Source organism: Ciconia boyciana, chromosome 7 (genome assembly GCF_034638445.1).
Source record: "Ciconia boyciana chromosome 7, ASM3463844v1, whole genome shotgun sequence".
Taxonomy (NCBI): Eukaryota; Metazoa; Chordata; class Aves; order Ciconiiformes; family Ciconiidae; genus Ciconia; species Ciconia boyciana.
The window spans coordinates 57292842-57313431 of NC_132940.1; the positions used below are offsets into that span (position 1 = coordinate 57292842).

The following is a 20590-nucleotide window of genomic DNA, read 5'->3' on the forward strand; positions in this document are numbered from 1 at the left end:
ACCCTGTACTCATCTCTTGTCTTGTTTTGGCCTTAGTTTTCTTATCTGTAAAGTAGAAGCAGTGGGAATTACCTGCCTCCATAGTGGATCCTGATGATGTAGCCATGACTACCCTTTGAAGATGAAACCAGTTTCCCTTTGCAGTAGGTGCTGCATAAACACAGGGGAAGAAGGATGATCTGCCCAGAGAACTTGGGCTCTGCCTGCCCCATCTTGCTAGTCCTTTGCTACTAGCAAAGACTTGTTGACAAACTCTAGGGGTGGATGTGTGCCTTTTTCTCAGGCTGGCTCTGTCTGAACATAGTGGCAATGCAGGATCGTGGATCTCTGGCATGTTCTGACTTGGCTCTCACTTAGGGGTACCCTTTCTGCAATGTAAAGATCCAGCTGGAGTATTGTTGAGGGCTAATTGGCTAGTGCTTACTCAGTACTTTAGGCACTCCAAAGTATGAAGCATTTTTCACGTACAGACCACATCTGTGGAGCCCTGTGAATATTCTGTGGCAATTTTATCTCTTGTACTAAATGTCATAACTAGAAGAGATTGAAGGCACACAGGTAACTACAGCAGAAATAGAGGCCACATGGTTGCAGACAGGCCTGCAGTGGCCTGCAGGTAACTTACCTTTGATCAGCAGTACCCCATAGCAAGCAGGTCTGTGCCAAGCTAGTCCACTTCCTGGATCATGCAAGTTCAAGGCTCCCTTTGAATCAATGTGATTTGTTTTGATGAGTAGTTAAAAGTCAGGTTGTAGTCTCCTGTTCATGTAAAGAGATGAAAATACTGAATGCTTACAAAAAGAAAGTGCCGCTGTGAGGGGGCAGTTGAAGGGCAGTTTCCCTATGGCCATGTGATGACTGCTCAGAGCTCCACAGCCCTGGCTCCCTGCAACAGGCAGAGGAAGGACCTTGCTGTATGGGCTGGCCTAGGGGTGCTGAAGTCCCCTCTGGGGTCTGATGTACTAATGGTGCTATTTTGAGTACCAGTATGTGACCTTGAGACTCTCTGGGAGCTGCAGCTCCAAGGTGCTATAACTGACAACCAAGGGGAAGGAGTCCCCAGAAAGCCAGGCAAATGTGTCAGGGGCTCCAGTCCAGAGCTGATCCTCCTTGTAGTGCTCTCAGTTCCTCACAAAAGAGATACTGAAGCTGAAAGCAAAGCATAGCCTCTTGTCATGAAATACATCATTCTTGGACAGTGCGCCTTTTCAGCACTGACACATGCTATTCATGTCACCCAGCTGCTGGTTCACATCTTTTACACTTGAGGACACCTCCTGCCAAAATGGCCCCCTCTGTCCCCAGATGCTCTTAATTAGCCTGCCTTGTTGTGATGCTCAAGTCCTCCAATGGGACCGCACAGCTACTGGGGCTTAACACGGATGGATGAGCATTGGCTGGTTAGAGTATGTTTCTGCATGCTGTGGAGCCTGAGGCTGCCTGCAGATTATATATTTTTTAAGTGAATAGATGTGTGTTTTTTATCTGTGCTCAAGGCTGGTGGCTGTGTAAAACAGGGTAATGAATCTGCAGACACTAAGGAGTATGCAGCTCATTACTGAGGCTATTCAGGATTTTGCTGTTGCTGCAAAACCAGGCAAGATCCTCCTTGCCAGTAGGATGGGGACCTGCCTCTTGTACTAGCAGAGTATTTCTGATTTTGTCCTTCTGTAGGACAAGAGGAATGCCGCAGTTCTGTCTGTCCAGCAATCATGAGCGCTTGTTCTCGGTCCTACTGCTGTGTGTCTCTTACTGCTGGAAATGAAAAGCAGTTCTTTAGAGCTATCTGTTCAGGGAGGAAAAGGGACTGAAGTATTGGACATGGTTTTAGAGCAGTTGAGGATTTAAAGACTGAAAAAATGGCTTCTATGGCGCTATCTCCAGAAGGAAATCCCATCTGAATGAGATCAGGATGAAGTTTCTTGGCCTTTTTGGAGCTTCTCCACCTTCAGTAGTGAAATAAATGAGAAACGCTTTCTTTCCCACATGGCTGACCTTTCTACAGTGGTGCTGGTTACTGGGGAAAAATGACTCTTTCATGTGAAGACTGAAATCCACAGTGTAAGCAGAAGGTGTTTCTAAACCCCTTGAGACTCAGTCGCAGTGCCTCCTCGTGCATTGCTCAGAATTTTTCTTGGTTTATTTGCATTCAGTATCTGTTTTCCTCTTCAATGTAAAATGCTACCTAGGGAACCTGGGATAAATTTTTTTCAGCTGGCTCTCACTGCAAAGAAAATAGCTAAAATAAAATATTCCGTTTTCCATAGAGGTTTTTCTAAGAAAAGATCCTTATCTTAGATGCTTGTGTCTCTCTTCACTTGTTCCCATTGATATGCAGCCTGCTCTGCTGCTATTGAACAATACTGAACCCTGTTTACCTAATCAGAAAAGTCCAGAGAATGGTGATGAAAATAGGGAAGGCATAGCTTGATTTCCATTTAAAAAGAGTTTTGAGAGATAAGTAGTACTGAGAAGATCAAGAGAACAAATTCTCAGAGGGCAAGTTATAGCAGAGGCCTTCTGGGTATTTATGTTTTTCCCTTCCTCCCACGATACCAGAACAAGAAACAACTCAGTGAAATGGAAAAGCATTAAACATGGATAGACAGATTGCTGTAATTGGTAACGTTTTGTTAACTTGTGGGACTTATTACCACAAGATAATAGCTCAGTTTGCTTTTTTTGTATCGCCTAAATTGTAGTGTAAAGTGTCTGGGGAGAAGATTTCAGGGGAAAATGGTGCTGAATGTACTGAGAGGTTGGAGAGCATCTGTGCAGAGCTCTCACCGTGGTTATGGCCACCGAGCTTATTCTCCACTTTCAGCCAGTTCTGCTGCTTCAAGCCCCGCTTAAAGACCCACTTCTGCTGTGCTAGTATGTTGATCTTGTGTACAAATTCTGCTGCTTCTTTATTATCTGAATCTTGCTGTGGATTAACCTGCCCAGTGAGGTTTCTAAGTCATTAGCTCTCCTCCTTCACAACCTGGACATTATCTAGTAGAATCACTGGTGCTCAAGTATAGAAGAATGATAAATAAAGCTTGGTTGTAGCAGCCCAGCTTCCTATACATGAATATTTGAACTATGCCAGGTGTCTTGTTGCACAAATTTCTGATCCTATTAGTTCATTCCATTTCTCAAGGGCAAAAAAAAAAAATAATCCTCCAGGCTTTTACAACAGACAAGAATTATTGACCAAACATTTATTTTTTCACCTTTTTCTACGCCAGGATGTCTCAGCAACTTTGTTCTGCACAGAGACAGCACTTTATTCATATTCAGAACCTGTTCCTGTGAGTCATTAAATTGGGGATTGCTGATTTCAGGCTATTTGTCTAAACTCTTGAGTCACCACCTTGATACAGTGTGCTGCTGTGGGGGCCTTAAAGGAGCAAGGGTCTGCAAGGCTGAAGATCTGATTATGAAATTGGGATACTGTTAATTAGTAAGGTCATCCTCTGCTAGCATTGGGAACAGCTGAGGTGAGATGGGAAGAGGTAGAACAATGGGATACTCTGTTCCATTTTCCTTTGACTTTACCACTAGACTCAAGAAGGGAGATGTGCCAGAGGAAGGATGAAATTGGGGGCACCTATCAAATTTTTAAATCAAAACCAAATACGAATCAACAGGCTGGAAATTAAAGTGAGAGCTTTGAAACACAAGCCAATTTCTTTGTTAGGCCAGCTCCAGGGGAAGCAGTGGATTTGCAGTTGCCTGGAGTCTTTAACATAAGATTAAAGAGCTTTCTAAAATGCTGGTTTAATCCAATTTCCGTGAACTTCTTGTGTGTTCAACAAGTCAAACACAATGAACCTAGTGGTGCCCCCTGGTCCTGCAGTGAAAGAATCTGGGAAGATGATCTCTGAGTTAGAGGCACTCAAGTGTGAGGCCTTCCTTGTCATGATTTGGAGAGCCATACCCACAGGTGTGAACACAGGAACATGTGGGGTCAGATGCTTGGATGGTGCATGTTATTTCAGTGAAACTCAGGTGTATTATAGCAACTGAGGATTAGGTCCTTGAATTTAAAAACAAACAAACAAACCCACCCAAAACACCCCAAAAAACCCCAAACAAAAAAACCCACCCTAAAACCTCTCAAAAACTTCCATATGTACTGCAGATGCTTACCAGTAACAAAACCTGAAACATCAGTATTACTCTATTGCATATGCTGTATGCTGGTGGGACAATATTTGGGTAGTAAAAAATATCGTTATATCGTTCTGCTGAGGGAGGCGCAACTAAGCCTTTTGAGCTTGGCAAAGACGTTTTACAGATGTACACTGAAATTACCTTTACTGATTATGCAAATGAAAAAATGTCTGACACTTGTAAATCTACTTTATGAGACTGAAAGTGCTGTCTGATGAGCTTTCCTTTGAGCATGCAGTGGACTGAGAGGAATTTCTTGGTGCACCTTCTATGGTGAGTTCATTCAATGGTGACACCAAGTTGGGTGGGAGTGTCGATCTGTTTGAGGGTAGGAAGGCTCTACAGAGGGACCTGGACAGGCTGGATTGATGGGCCAAGGGCAATTGTACAAGGTTTAACAAGGCCAAGTGCTGGGTCCTCCACTTCGGTCACAACAACCCCATGCAACGCTACAGGCTTGGGGAAGAGTGGCTGGAAAGCTGCCTGGCGGAAAAGGACCTGGGGTGCTGTTTGACAGCTGGCTGAACATGAGCCAGCAGTGTGCCCAGGTAGCCAAGAAAGCCAACAGCATCCTGGCTTGTATCAGGAATAGTATGGCCAGCAGGAGTAGGGAAGTGATCATGCCCCTGTACTCGGCACTGGTGAGGCCGCACCTCAAATACTGTGTTCAGTTTTGGGCCCCTCACTACAAGAAGGACATTATGTTGCTGGAGCATGTCCAGAGAAGGGCAACGAAGCTGGTGAAGGGTCTGGAGAACAAGTCTTATGAGGAGCGGCTGAGGGAACTGGGATTTAGTCTGGAGAAGCAGAGGCTGAGGGGAGACCTTATCGCTCTCTACAACTACCTGAAAGGAGGTTGTAGTGAGGTGGCTGTTGCTCTCTTCTCCCAAGTAACTAGCGATAGGATGAGAGGAAATGGCCTCAAGTTGCGCCAGGGGAGGTTTAGGTTGGATATTAGGAAAAATTTATTTACTGAAAGGGTTGTCAAGCATTGGATCAGGCTGCCCAGAAAGGTGGTGGAGTCACCATCCCTGGAGGAGTTAAAAAAATGTGTAGATGTGGCACTTTGGGACATGGTTTAGTAGGCATGGAGGTGTTGGGTTGACAGTTGGACTAGATGATCTTAGAGGTCTTTTCCAACCTTAATGATTCTATGATTCCTCTCCTTGTCTCAGGGGTCAGCATAGGTTAGCCATTCACGTTCACTTGCAGAGTAGCATTTAGTCTTCTGACTCCACAGCTGGATCTGCTACTTCTGCAGCATCTCTACGCACAGGGTTAAAATGATTTTTAGAGTGTAATCATCTGGCACATTTATCAGCCACTTACATCAATGTGACACTTGTCCATAATGCTTTGGAGCTTCTCCCACCTCTGCTTGTAGAGAGGATGAATCCCTGGGGGGAGGTTATGAATGCTGCCTGGGCCAGTCCGTTCACTGTCCACAAGCAGAGCTGGAGCTGAATCTCCCACCCACAGCCTCCCCTCCAGAGAGCAAAATGTGTCTGGAATGGGAGACAGATTTTGATTGTAAATTGGTTACATGTGGACACTTACATCAGTATAGACAGCAGAGAGTAACATTACACACTCACTACAGCTGGTAAATTCATTTGTTTAGCATGTAGTTTAGGAGAGGCTGGGGAAAGAAAGTGCAATGTGAAAACATACTATGCATCTTGCTGCTCTCCTAGTCTACCTTTATCCACCTAGGAGTCTCTGTCTGTAACACTACAGGTGTCTTAAGCTCTCATACATATCTCGTACCTAGCATGGTGATGCTCTACTTTGATATCGCATTTATATGATTTGGCATTTTTATACATATAAAATCCTGTTGGTTTTCTCATGCGATACTATAAACATTGTGATAATTTGTGTTGGTTGGCTGATGGGGGAAGGATGGAAACACTGGGTGTGTTATTCTTAAGACAGATCCGCTCCAGTAGCCTATCTGTACAGGCAACTTTGGCCTGCTCTTCATTTTACAAGTGGGGAGAACTGAGGTTGGCTGGTGACCTGGATTCCTCTCCCTGTGCCTCAATTTCTCTATCTATAAAATGAATGATGTCTCTTTTTAGCCTGACTGATGGCAGGACATATAGAAGAAACAAGACATTAACTACTGCATCATGCATCCATGATGATGGATCATGATGGATCATGTGATCATGATGGATCACAGCTGCTCTGCTGTACCCTAGGTAAAGAGTGACCTGTATCTGAAGTTACTGAGCGCTGGGGTTTGTGGTAGGGAAGGGACAATTTTATCAATAAAGCTAATACTAAAGTGATGACCCAGTATTGCTTCAGACAGCTATCGATGCCATGTTACCATTGTCATACCAATATGAAAGCACATGTGTACTTCATGCACCGTGCAAACTTGAGTCCTGAAGAATTTGTTGAACTAGGTATATAGAACTGATTACTCCCTTGTCCAAGAGCTGGCATTATGTTTCCAACCAAATTCATAGGTCTCGTGCAGTCTTCTCCTTTGTCTTTAAATGACAGTACTCTGCTTTGGTGTGTGGGTGTGCCTTCGGGATAGTACTCCAAGACAGCAGCTGGTTTCCTTTGGCCCTGAATACTCTACTATTTGAAGTTATTTTAACAAAAGCCCTTTCCATGCCTTAGTCTGAGCAAGTGAATCTGTTCTGTCTCTTGTTGAGATGTACCTTTATTTGTTTGTGCTAAGCTGTGAATGCCTCCAAAGTGTCTAAGGGTCTGAGTGGAGAGCTGCCTGGGAGGGAAGAAGCCAGCTGTACCTTGGTGAGGGTTAAAGCCTGGGTATGGTGTGTGTCAGAGGTCTCTGCTGTGGTTTGTGTTGAAGCAGTTACTAAGCAATTTGTGCAGTCTCCTCCAGGAGAGCGTCAGCTCTTTGGTGCACCGTTGGTTAGATCCAGGACTGCTTCCACAGAAGGCTGCCTCTCTCCATCCCTCCCCTCTGCCTTGTGTGAACTCATTACCACAGCGCGACTGCAGAGAAGCCAGCCTGCGACACAAGGGAGGGCACATGCCTGCGACACAAGGGAGGGCACATGCTTGTGAGTGTGTGTGGGTCTAAAGGGGAGGCATTGCTCTTTGCAGCGTGTTTGTGTTGCTTTTTCTAATGGGCATCTGAACTGAGATGGTGGCGATAGCTTGGAGAAGGCTGCTGGAGGGCTGGCTGGGTCTCCTCAGGCAGAGAGGTCGGCTGTCAGCAGTATTTGTCCTGTTACCGAGATATATATTTGGAGCGCTGCTGGCAGCAGTGATGGCTGCTATGGCTCACTATTTGTCTCCAATGGCAGTAACCAGGGAAATATTTTTGAGCTAACTGGCCTCTGTTCAGGAGTGAGCAAGAAAACAGTCCTTCTGCTCCTGAGCTGAATGGTCCCTCAAAAATTATGTGAATAGGCTCTAAAATGATTTTGCTGGATGCAATAGTTCAGAGCAGAGCCAGTGGCTGGAATTTTTCTAAGATACTGTTTCAGCTGTGAAACTGTCTGCTGGCAAGCTCTGGGGAGGAAGGAATGAAGTCTGCCATGCAGTCTGCTGTATCTCTTGATTAGCTTAGTGTCCAAGTATTGTAGTGAATGTATTTTAGCTTTGCAGTTTGCCACATGCGGTTTTTATTATTCATGGTGGATTTTAACATGACAGCGTGGAAATGTGAAACCTTCTTTTGTTGCGTTCTGTTCTCTGAGCAGGAATTTGTGTTCTAGCAATCCAGCATTGTTGTGAACCACAGATTTCGGGAAGAAGATGAATTAACTTTTCTCTGGCAAAAATTAGAAACTATCAAGAAGTGTTTACTACTGAGGGGCTAGGCAAGGGGCTGTGCCATACTGTTGTAAATCTGGATTAATTTCTTGAAACTGTTGCTGAGATTAGACCTTGGCCTTTAATGTCTTTTATTAGGGAAGTTTCTGTTTTGGGGAGAGCAGGATATAACATCCCCGCTATAATATCTGAGCGTGTGCTCTGTGAAATCAAGCAATGTCTGTCTCCAAAAAAAAAAAAAAAAAAAAAAAAAAATTGCTGAGCAAATGATTTGGAATGGTGTGTTTCTTTAGCTCTTTGATTATGGATAGTTCATAACGTATAGTGAAGATTTGTTAATTGTTACTATTTCTTATGATTTTAATCTTACGATATTATAACAAATATCTTCATAACAGGATGGGATATCAAGTCACCTAAACTGAACAGTGAGAGTATATGCTTTAAGAATTTTATATCTGTTTGTGTAATTTAGCTTTTATTGGGAATAATTAATCAAGGATTCTTAGATGTATGCATAAATGTATGGTGCATTCTGACACTAAGTAATTGTCAAAATCCTTGACGTATGACTATAGATATATATTTGTACACACCAATGTATTTTTGTAGAATGTACCAACAGTAAATCAAAATACTGGCTTATTTTCACTTTCTTTCCAATTTACTTATGTAGGAGAAAGATTTTGATTTTTTTTTTTTTTGATTCACCAATCAATTTTAAGACATTTTCTTTAAAAACAAACAAACAAATCCCAGCCAAACAAGACCATCAAAAGACTGTTTTTCAAGAAGTGGTTAAATGGAAAAAGTGGCAAAACCTGTTTCTTCACCCAGGGAAGTCTATACCAAAATCTTTTGAAGTTGTCTTAGAAAGCTGAAATAAACCCTAGAGGGTGCATGTTAACAGTAGCAGCACTGCATATAATAGTAGCAGGGGCTCATCCTGCCTGGGTTGGTAACAGCCTGCTTGCCAATTTGACACAGAAGTGAGTGATTGATTTTTAAACTATAGATAGGCCTGACTGAGAACTGTCAACTTCACTACTTCTGAGTCTTGGGGTTCCCCGGGCTCAGATTTTAATTCTGTATCTGAACTTCCTGGCTGTTCTTTACTATTTTAGATTAATAGATATTTAAATATTTAACAAAACAAGAGTCCAAGCATATGTATATTTCCTCTAGTTTCAGTGCAGATGCACATGGACTTAACTTTGCCTTACACACATTTCTGAGGAGTCTGCTGAACTAGCAATCACCTGAAAGTCTGGGTCTAATGCCTGGGGGAAGTTCAGGTTTAGATCCAAAATAACTGTGATTCACTTGCATTTCCAGTGTAAAGAAGGAGCATGCTGGACTCTTTGTGACTTGAAAGTCACTGCAAGCAAGTCCTTGAAAAGTCCTTGCAGTTTACTAATGGCTGGTGTGATCCTAAGGGTAAGCTAGAAATTTCCCTGTTATGTAGTGGCAATATTGACCTGCGAATAACTGGGAATTCTAATTCTCCCCAGTGTCCCTGCCTCCCTGTCTGTAGTACTTACCTTCTTACTTGGACAGTGTTCAGATGTCTCCTTTAGAGGTTGCCACTGATGTCTGCTTTGAGCCCCTCTTGAATCTTTCATTCAGTAAACTTTAAGCACAGGTGTGTGTTAATGGGTTTGCATCTCTAGAGTGGTAAGATTTTTCCAGTTACCACAGCGGCCCAACATACCTACTCAAGAAACTGAAAGTGAGGGGATTTCCAGTTGGGAGGACATGATTTCAGTTCTTTGATATAAACAGCTCTCCTTTCACCCCCTTCCAAGTCAGCCACAGTAGACTCCTAATGTGTACTATGCCTGCCTGTAAAAACAACTTGTTTAACTATGTCCATAACCACTCCTGAAGCATGGGAAAACACAACCATTAAATAGGTCTTTTCAGTCTGTGACCTCTCCACTCCTGTAATTTTATGTTAAAAGTGAACATCAAATTTAGTCAACGAGATGAACTGAAAAATGCAGTGATCCAAAGTAATTTGAGCAATCTTTGCTGAAAGATGTAAAATCGGAAGAAATGTTTAATGTGCCTGCAGAGCAAAGCTCAGGTAAAGCTGTACGTCCTTCATTAGCTTGCGCAGAATGCTTTGAAAATACTGATAGTGACTTAGCATACTGAAAGGACAAACTTCAGAGCAGATCTGCTGCGCAATAGAAGATCACATCAGGCACCAGTTCAGCTTCTGCCCAGATAGACACTGAGGGTCACAGGCTTTTGAGCTCTTCAAAGAAAGGTGTGCATTGCTAACATTTCCCTCTTTCATGGATATTGTTTGGGAAAGCTTGCAAGGCAATTCCATCCACACCATGGCCTAGATCTGTCCCCTTCTCAAGGGATCAGAGCATATTGGCAGTGCATCACTCAAGACACTTGGAGTCTTGCTCCTAACTTTGTTTGTCCAGATTTCTACTACATTAGTGTACACAAAGTTGGGCTTGCTGTTACAGTTAAAAAACAAACAAAACCACACCTTTAAGGGATACCTCCAAACATGAACCAGTTACTTAAATATTTTAGAAGAATCTTCTGTCTTTGGAAGTTAGTTAGCAAACTTTACTATGAAACTTGGTTTTAGTGAGTATAGCAGTTGCATTTAAACACGTACACTTTGTAGGTTTTACAGTTGTGCTTGGTTAGCAAATGATCCGAGAGAAAAGATGACACCAGTCACCTACATATGCTGCATTTTGGCTTTTGCTCTAAGCTGATCGAAGTGTGATTCTCTGCTGGAAGAGGTAGTCCTGGCCTTGCCATTTCCCACCCCGTGCCTTACTAGCACTTGTACCCTTCGAGCTCCTTTGCAGAGAACTAACCCAGAAAGAAACAATTCACTAAGAAAAAGATTGCTTCACTTTATTTACAATAACGTTTTTCCTGGCTTAGTTTCCAGTTGACTCAACGTGGGTTAGCAAAAAAAGAGGTGGTGGGAATGTGCATAAGAATAAGTGAAAGGATGGGATTTCCTTTCTGTTTATAGCTGGATTTTTAGTTCCTCTTAAAGGAAATAATCTGTAGCACAGCCAGTTTGTATCAGTAACTGATCTTGCTGTTTCTCCGTCTGGGCTGAAAGAATAAACAAACCTTTTCAAAAAGTAAACAAAGGGCACAAATGGTGAGGAAGAGAAATAAACAGAATTTTAAAAAAAGAAACCCAAACCAAGAGCTTCTTTCTCTGGTGTAATAACTTTGAAGTCCTTTTTGGCCTTCAGGAAGGGAAAAGTTTTGCTTAAGGGTTTGTGTAGGGAATTCTGGTGGGACAGAATATTTTCAAATCCTTTAGCTTGCTTAAACCTTATCAGTGAAGACATGCAAATTTGCCTCCTTAGTGTGTTTAATTCTTGAAATCTAACTTAGCTCTGCTAGACTCCTAGCTAACTATCGTTGTTGATGGCCAGCAGACATAGGAGTTGGGAGAACATTTGAACTGTACGTACTTTGCAACTTTTGAATTCTGGATTTGTGTGTTGCCTTTTGGTACTTTTAAAGAAGAACACATAACATTAGGTGTCCTTTCATGCTCTTAAAATGAAATCTCTGGCCTTATGCTTAACCATATCTGACTTTTCCATCACATCAGCAGTCTGATTTGTCCTCAAATCCAAAGTTTTGATTTGAATGCTGTGAGGATCATTTTTTGACTGAGCTTGCACAGAGTAGAAGTAGACCAATGTACTCTACGAGTTTAGCAAAGACTTTATTTTACTCCCAGCTGTCTTCCTTTCCTGTGAATTACATATTAGGCTGTCATTAAGAAGAGATAAACTTTACTCTGGAAATTTGTAACCCATTATTCTGAGATTAGTGACTTAGATGGGGGATTGAAGCAACCCCCTCCTCTAGTCAACAGAAGGCCAGACAGTTGTAGCATTCAGTCACTAAAAAACAAAGAAACCCCAGTGTCCTGTTATGGCTGGTTGCCTTTGGTTGTCTTTCATGGAGCAATCGGCACTGCTGTGTCAATCTGCTCTGTGCAGTCCAATCTTGCACTCCAGCGGGTCATCTTTCCAGTACTGTTGGAAACCATTAGTTGCCATTAGCATGTAAACTAGTTTCTCTCTGCTCAGAGAAGAGAGGCAGGAACAAGATTATATTCATTGTAGCTTTTAATCAGCTGCTGGTGGCGTAGCCTTGAAGTTGGAGGTTTGTGGACCGTGCTCCAGACCTGCTGCATGAATACATACAGCTGTGGTGAGAAATAAAATAGGCAAGTGTGTGTGTGGAAGCCCAAGCATGTTTCATTTTTAAGTGAGGAATTATGAAGCGTAACTGAATGGCTTTCCCCTTAAAGACTAGATAGCACAGTTGCAGCTAGCCTCCCTAGAGATCTGGGAGGGAGGAGAAGCTGTGTCAGACAGATGGCCATAGTAATTGCTTTTTTTTCTCCCCCTCAGTAGAAAAGCTTGGGAAGCAAAACTGTAAGGCCTAATTCTTCTGCAGTGAAACTAGTCTTGCATGTAAAAACTTGAACAGTCTCTGCTAGAAATTGAATTTATAGCAGTTTAAGAGGAGAACCAAGAGCAGATGAACTGACTTGTTTCTCTTTTTTTTCCCCCTAGTATCACATCCTTATTCACATTTTAATTGTTGTGGCAAATTAAATTAGCTCAAGTAATGAAGAACTGCATGGTATGTGTAAAGATTCAACTTTGGTGACCTATGTAGGGGATTGGCATTGTTTCACATAATACTGTTTGATCAATTAAGCTTTTTTCTTTTTTAAATTTGAGAAGCTGTGTGTAACTGCCTCTTCACTTAAAAAAAAAAAGTTAAGACCACAAGAGTAATCACACAGAAGCTAGGAAATGCCTGAGTCAAGGTTGCCAAGATAACCATGTTCCAGCCCCTTGGCTGGTGTATGTTTTGATATGATCTTTAGTGGTGTGGCTATACAGGTTTGTTGGTTGGTTTGTTTGGGTTTTTTTGTCAGAACACAAGACTGCTCTGAAGTGTCCAGGGCTTGTCCATCTTTTAGGCAGATATTAGAAAGGTGCAATGAAACAAGACAGTTGTTGTCAAGCTCCTGCAGCTAAAACCTAAAACCTTCCCATTGACTTTTGGGTCCTCGTGTAGTGAATTAAAACATGCCTATCATCAATAAGTTTTTCTGAAGCAGTCTATGAAGCTGCAGCTGTTCACTCAATATTAGCTCACGTCAGCCTAAAGCAGGGTTTTCTCAGCTGTGGTATCTGTCCCACAGGAAAATGGTACGTTGCTTCTGCCCAAGAGACTGAACACCACTTCCTGCAGGCTTGTGGCTTCCAGTACATGGGTCAGGAAGGCTATAGAGCGTTCTGCGATAAAGTTAGTGGAAGATATGAGTGGATCAATGCTCACTAATCCTAGGCAAAATGTCTTGGCTTTAAAACAGACCCAAACCTGTGTCTTTTGGTTTGCTTTTACAAATTGTTTTCAAGCTTTTCTTTTAGTCAAAGATTAAAAACTTCCTTTAGCAGCCCCAGGTAATCACATATTTCCAAGGACTGGGACTTCTATTGCAAGCTCTGTGCTGCGATGGTATTACGAATTCATCAATACTGGAGAGTAACTACCTTCAAGCACTGTCCTAGAGGAAGATGCAAGAGGGCAAATGTTATCTTATGTGCTGTTGGCTACAGCTATTGGCATTTCATAGCCACGTGATCTGATTTGCCATTTGGGCTCATGAGTCACCTTCCCTTGTTTCTTCAGACTTTCTGAGTGTCTTGCTAGTTTCTTTTGCTACAATTTATTTTCCCTGCATGTCAGCGTGTGAGCTATGCTCACTTACTTGAATGTGTGATTCCTAGTCACCAAATGTGTTTTATATACCACCTTTCTCATCATCTGAATGTCTGCTGCTGAGTGTGGGTTTTACAGCAAATCCCATGTGTCTCACTGGAGAGAGTCTTGCCCAGGCAGGGGATTTGATGAGTCCTAACTGGCACTCTGCGGTTCTTGTTTCTCTTACTTCATCTTATCCTTACACCAAAAAATTATTTTAGTAGAAAAAGGATCTTTAGAAACCGGAGAGCAAGCTATTTTTAGAGCAAGCTAATAAAGCAGCTGGGGGGTGTGTGTGTATTTTGTTTTGCTCAAGACTAGTTGATATTAATGATGGCTTCATATTGGCAAACATCAAAAGCAAGCTATTATACTGGAAGGTTTGTTACTCTGGAGGCATAAGCAAGTCTCTGAGAGGCTAGAGATGGTGGCACATTTTCTAGTTCATTTTCCATTTCTGTCAAGCCTCCTTGTGATTGTCTCATCCATTGTAGAAACCTTTGCTCCATTTTTGCAACTGTTTGGCTCAAGCTCGGTCCTCATCAACCAAACCTGAGTGCCCCTGTCTACCTGTGGGACTGCACAGTTGTCACAATATCTTTGCATCTTCTGGATGCTGAAGTCAACAGTATTTTCTTCAATGGATGCTCCAAGGTTTCTCGGTTCTGAGAGTCCAAGCTCTATTTTAATTATTATTTTGATGTTTTATTGTTTTCCCTACTTCTGGGTTGGGGTTTTTTTGCTATTTTGATTCAGCTATAGTCACCTCAACACCCATTTTTCTCTCTTCTGCCTCCATCTTGCTGCCAACCTGTGGTTTGAAAAGGGCATATCTATTACTATTACGGTGATTCAGAAACACTTCAGGTAGACTGTCTGAAAGATGCTAGAAGTCTTTGACCAACGATCTGGAGACACTTGTCAGTACCTGTTGAGAATCATATTGATAGATGACAGGATCTTTTTGTTGCTGGTTCCTTGGGTGTAGTATTTATCTGACTCTAAACAGGGCTATCAACATGCTGTTCTGAAGCAGCTAGCAGAGAAATCAGGCTTATAGTGTTCTCTGCTTTCTAATAAATAATGTTGTATACATTATTGATTTTGTTTTGCCTTTGTTTCCCCCATGCATGTCCAGAATGGGATCTGTGGGGGAAACTGCAGAGTAAAAAAGGAAAAACGTAATGGGTGACTGTTATTTTGTTTGCTTTGGGAACCTATACCTGCCTCTGTTTCCTCAAAACATGGAGTACCGTGTGGCTGTTGGCTGGGATCTCTGTGCTGCCACCATATACAAAATGAATTGGCATAAAAGTCACTTTAGGTGGGCTGGGGGAGGAGGTAAACACAGCAGCTCGGGCAGGCTATAAACCACTTTGTGGGTCCTCTGACTTCCCTGCTTTGTCTGTGACAGATGTGCAAGACAGGTGATGCTGTGCCAGTTCACATGTCCTTCCTATGCACAAAAATGTTGTCAGAAGGGGCTAAAACAGACTCTGGGAATCCTCATGTCTAAGGATTCATGGATGTTTGTTATAGAGACAAGAAAAAGTTGTGGGAGGAGGGGTGAGATTACTGCTGCAGCATGGTATTCAGCTGCCTTGAATAATGTCAGCTGAGTTCAGCAGATACCTGCAGGGAGATCAGGAGGCTGTTGGATCCTTCACTCTCTAAGTGACCATGTGCTGTATTGAAAGCAAAGCCCAGCAAATAGGATTGCTAGTTATATTTGTAAAGGCATAGAATGGGAATCAGTTCTCTGACCCTAGCTGTTCAGTGGGCTTTCCTTTGAGGAACTGAATATAACTTGCTGAATATGACATACTGAGTTTAGCTTTACTAGCCATTTCAATGGATTCCCACAGACCATAACAATGAGTTATCTCAGGTCTAGGGTGTCTATAGACACAGAGACTCAGAAGAGTGTTACTGTTTTAGCCTTCCTGTTGCTCCGTCTAGAAATTTGCAGGCTTTTGTCCAACTTTAAAATCAATTGCAAGTGAGTGCCCTGCTGATGAAAAGGTCCTAATGGCTGTACCACTCCTGGAGAATGCCCGTTTTTCAGCACCTGCAGAACAAATATAGCACAGAGAAGAGCATATGCTTCTTGAGTGGAAGAGACCAGCCCTGTTCTGGCCTTGTGCAGTCTTTGGTTCCTTTGGCCTCTTTGTTATAGAAGCTTTGTGAAAAATGAGGGTCACGGTGAGAGAAAGGACACGCGTCTATTTTCCCCAAGCAGATTTCAGAACAATGTCAGCAATACGCTGAAAGTTCATCCACCAGTGGCACCCTCTGTAGCACAGGGCACTTCTACAGGTAGGTGTGCGTTGCTTTTAGCGGTTCTGCTGTAGCAATCAAGGCTGGAGGAAAGAGGTGTGATGGGTGGTCCAGACAACCACTGCACTGTGGCTGCTAAGAAGTAGTGTAATGCATCAGAGCACAAGGCTAACTTGCCCTGATGTCAAGGCAGAGATGACGGAGATCCCACTCTTAATTCCTGCTCTCTAAAGTCTGGATAGAAAAGCAAACACTGAGCTGGTGTCAGAATGTATTTGTACCTGGCAGAATGACCAGGATCCCTTATCATACTTGGACAAGCTGTGTCAATCAGCCGAGAGCAACAGGGCTTCGTAAGGTTTCTTGCCATCCCAAGCAAAGGCAAACTCTCTTGGTTTTGACAGGGTCATCTCTGGAGGTTAAGTCATGAGTCTGTGTGTAAGATGCTGTTGCAAAGCTGTGTTGGGATATAGTTTTCATTGTTGCAGTTCTGGTGCCTTGGGGTGGGAAGAGGACATGGTGGTTTTCCTACAAAGGCTGTATCTGCCTTCTGATGTGTAGTGATCTCTACTGCACATTCAGGTTTTGACTGAGAGAATAAGCCATAAATCTCCAAAAAGCATGTCCCACTATGCTTTTTGAAACCATTTGTTCTCTTCCCTACCTGCAGCCCCCACCAGTTCAGGAGATCTTGAGTCTTACTAATCTCTTATGTATACATGCTGTACCTGACACAGTCAGACTCTGATCTTGGACAACTCCTGGGGGCCATTCAGGTGATGAGAAATGTAGTACAAAATACATTTGGTGACCAGGAATCACACATTCAAATAAGTGAGCATAGCTCACACACTGACATGCAGGGCTCTTGGGCTATAACTGCTTGTCTCAGTGCTCTGCAGACACCCAGCTTGGTTACTTGGAGCAGTATATCTCTACTCAAAGTAAAAATAAACTAGTCTTTGTCCAAAGTTAAGCCTTAGCTCTGCTAACTGTGCAACAGTGTAAATACATGACCATAGCAGTAGATTGAAATTACAGTAAGTTCTATGAACATCACTGAAACCAAACTCTTTAGCTGTGATTGATTAGTCTGCTCTCCCGGTTGCTCTTAGCCACCTGCAATATCAAGAATCAGAGAAGCTGATAGTGGGCTGCATAAACAGGATGGAAATGAAGGTCCCACATCAAAAACATCACTCATTCTAGTTTGACTTTTACCCTTTTTAGTTCAAAGGGAGGGTTTGCAGAATCTGCCCCCTTGAGATTTTTTTCCAGTTGCTTGGAATTATTGCCTTGTTTTGTGCATCAGCCAAAATCTATGCAACTTCTTTCCCTGTTGTGTGCCACCATCTGTCTAGGAGAGGGCAATGACACAAGCTCTTCAGTTACTTTTTTTCAAGGCATTGGTGAGGTGTTTGAAAATTAACAGGAAAGTTTCCAAGTGACATTGTGTCATTTAAAACCTAGAATCCCTACTTCTGGAAAGGATCAGAGTGGATGTCTGAAAGCAAGACAGAAATGGTATTTTGGGCAGCAGACTAAGATGCAGGAGAAAGAAGCTAATTTCTATCCTCTCTGACCTCCCTCTCTATTTCTGGACAGTTTGTTTAAAACCAGGTGCACCCAAGTATTTCAGTGCCTGCATTGTATTGACATCAGTGAAGATCTTGATGCTTAAATAGGGCAACTAACTGCCTTTAGTCTGATCTGTCATCTGTCTGGACCCAGCTTCCTTCCTTCCACCTGTTGTCTGGGCAGTTAGAGGTGAGCGGTACAAAGCCAGGACTGGCTGTTGTTCTGTAGCTGTACAGTAGCTAAAGGCCTAATTACAATAGGTGCTATTGTAACATAAACCTTGATCCTGCCAGGTGAGCTGGCAGATATTCCCTAGTAAATGTTGCTGGTCTAGACTGGGGTGAAGAGTGGGAAGAACAATTGGGTGCACCTGTTACAGATAAGAGATCAAATTAGCTCAATGTGAGATTATAGTTGCTGGTCGCTGAATAGATCACACACAAAAATTGTGGTGATTTTTCCCCAGCTGCTTGCCAAGTTATTTTTTTAACTTTTCAGTGTTTACTTCACAAGAACAGGCTTTGTTTTCATGAGAAGAAAGCCTCACAGCCCCTTATTTCCTCCTTTTACCATGTATTTGCTTGTAGCGGAAAAAGCATCAGCAAAGGAAACTGTTCTGGATTAGCTGGTTACACAAAGTCCTCAAGCAGAGACCAGGGAGTTCAGGGTGGAACATGGCACTGTATCTGAAATAGACTTTACTGTTTCAAAGATTGAAAAGCTGCTTTATGTGGGAGGCCAAATGCAGTGACTTAATATGGAACATGAAGTAGTAAGGAGCAGGCTGTCAGCTTGAGCAAACCTGTGACATGCTCTCGCAAATCTACTGGAGCTGGTTTATGAAAAGCTCTCTCTGAAATCACAAGGCGATAAAGTAAGTAGGCTGAAGATGAGACTCTGTAAATATCATAAACTTATCTGTGATAGTCATATAACATCTGAACCAATAGTCAAGGCAGGCTCTTTTCCTTTGAGTGTCATCTTTGTTTTGCTGGGTTCTTAAAGAATGGAAAAATTGTCATTAAGGTTTTATTAACTCATTGAAGATTTCTGTTTTCACTTGCACAGATGAAATCATGCAGCAGGAGATACGGCCGCTGGTTGCAGTGGATATAATAGAGCAGCTCCACAGGCAATTTGCTATCTTGTCAGGTAAGAAGTTGCTGATAATTACACTCCGGGATTTTCTTGGAAATATATTGGAATCTGTCATGCTGACTGACACCCTTCAGCTCTGTACAGCAGTTGCAATAGTATTTTTATATTGCTAATGAAAAGTGCTGTTACAATCAGACATTCACAGTGTATGAAACTGATAAATGCCAACTTGCTGTGCTTGTTTTTCTTAAGGCAAGTTAATTTTCCATGCTCTCCACAATGGGGTGGGGGGTGGGGAGAACAGATTTAGAGAGTAAGAAATTAAACAAATCTTTCTGTACATATCTTTGCACAATGTCCAAGCACCTTGTTTGTGGGAAAAGATTTTGGTCTATCAGGGAGTTTTTCATGACCCTCCCCCTCTTCCTCATTTGCCTTTGTTTTAGAAATGATTCATTTCTAAAGTGTAAGGTTCTAATCTTTTAAAGATTTTATTATTACATATTCCTTTGTTTGCCTGAAGTTTGCAATCACACAAAGTGATGCAGTTCCTGCCCCGAATAAATAGCTGATATTTGCCAAATTATTTAATATGCTTATTTCAGATACTGTAGAAGAGAAATCCTTATCTGGGTCCTAAAATGGCCTCTGCTGTTGACCATATGGCCTCTGGCAACTCCTTTTGTCTCTGTTTCCGCCTGTTCTGCAAATAAGGGAATTAAGAATTTGCTTTCCTTCTCCATAGACGCAGAGTGAACTACCATGAATTTGCACAAAATACCGAGATGGTCATAATAAGGTACTCTCGGATAGCCTGTCCCTCTCTGCTTGGTGGAGAGGAACACTGGGTACACAGTGCAGAGAGTACACAGACCCAGCTCAGCAAATGATCAACTCAGCAGGCCCAGTCCTTGAGGCATCTTCACATTTTTAAGTATACTCCAAGCTGTCAAATGTTAAGTTACTCAGAATTCTTTATGGGGCTCTGAGTATTAAAACTTGATTTTGGAGGTTCCTAGGTAGCATCTTGTAGCAGTTTCATAAGCTCAATAACTAACTTTTGCATTTAGCAGAGGGTATTGACTGAGCAGACGTGAAACCAGCTGCCTTCTCATCTGCAGTAAAGCATCTCAGGGTCACATCTTCCTAGAATTCCCAATAAACACAAACCTCCATGGAGAACAGTGTCAGCTCAGCAACTGCATAAAATTGCTCAAACCTTTTGCATCCCACCGTTGTGTTCAGTGCAGGGTAACTCGGAAATGCTAGCGTAGCATCTATCCTAAGACAATTTTTGTGGGGTAATATTGCAGTATTCTTTGGCTGTCCAGGCATTTGGCTGCATACCATGTGCTTACTACAGCTCTGCCATGCCAAACTGGAGAGGATAGTGAGTAACTTGGTATTGTTGTTAAGTGCTCCACACCTGACTGCCAGAGATTTCAATGCACAGGTGCCACAACAAGGTCTTGGAAGCATTAGGTGGTCAGGGAAGAAAGCTGGGCACCCCTTTCCCTTAAGATGCTAGCTGCTTAACAGAAAAAATAATGACTGATAGGTAGGAGTTGACAGTCTCTTAGTCTGGGGGCTGTTGTCAAGTTTGAAACCCATCCTCACTTAAAGAACTGCTTCAGGAATGCTATTCAGATTGCTTTTATTAGTGCTAAACTGACTTTAAAATATTCTAAATACAAAGAAGGGAAGAGGGAATCTAATCACTGTTCACCTCCTTTTGTGTCTTGCTGTTAACTTCAGTCAGATCACAACTGGGATGCTTGTCTGCTCTTTGTAAGCAAGAAAACACTTATCAGCTGGTCTCTCTAGAATACTCTGCTTCCTTTTTCTGCTCACCAGGCACGCAGAGCTGCTGAAACCAATGCTGTTTTCAAGGCCTTTGATTTAACTGATACATGAA

At 42.5% G+C, this 20590-nt stretch overlaps 1 protein-coding gene across 1 annotated transcript in view; it reads left to right on the top strand.

Annotated features, from left to right (window-relative positions):
• MCF2L2 (MCF.2 cell line derived transforming sequence-like 2) overlaps nucleotides 1-20590 on the top strand; it is a 164606-nt gene that overhangs the window by 1936 nt on the left and 142080 nt on the right. Inside the window, exon 2 of the mRNA XM_072867200.1 lies at nucleotides 18646-18729. Within this exon, the coding sequence (XP_072723301.1) occupies nucleotides 18646-18729 (84 nt within the window). The remainder of the gene's footprint in view (nucleotides 1-18645; nucleotides 18730-20590) is intronic.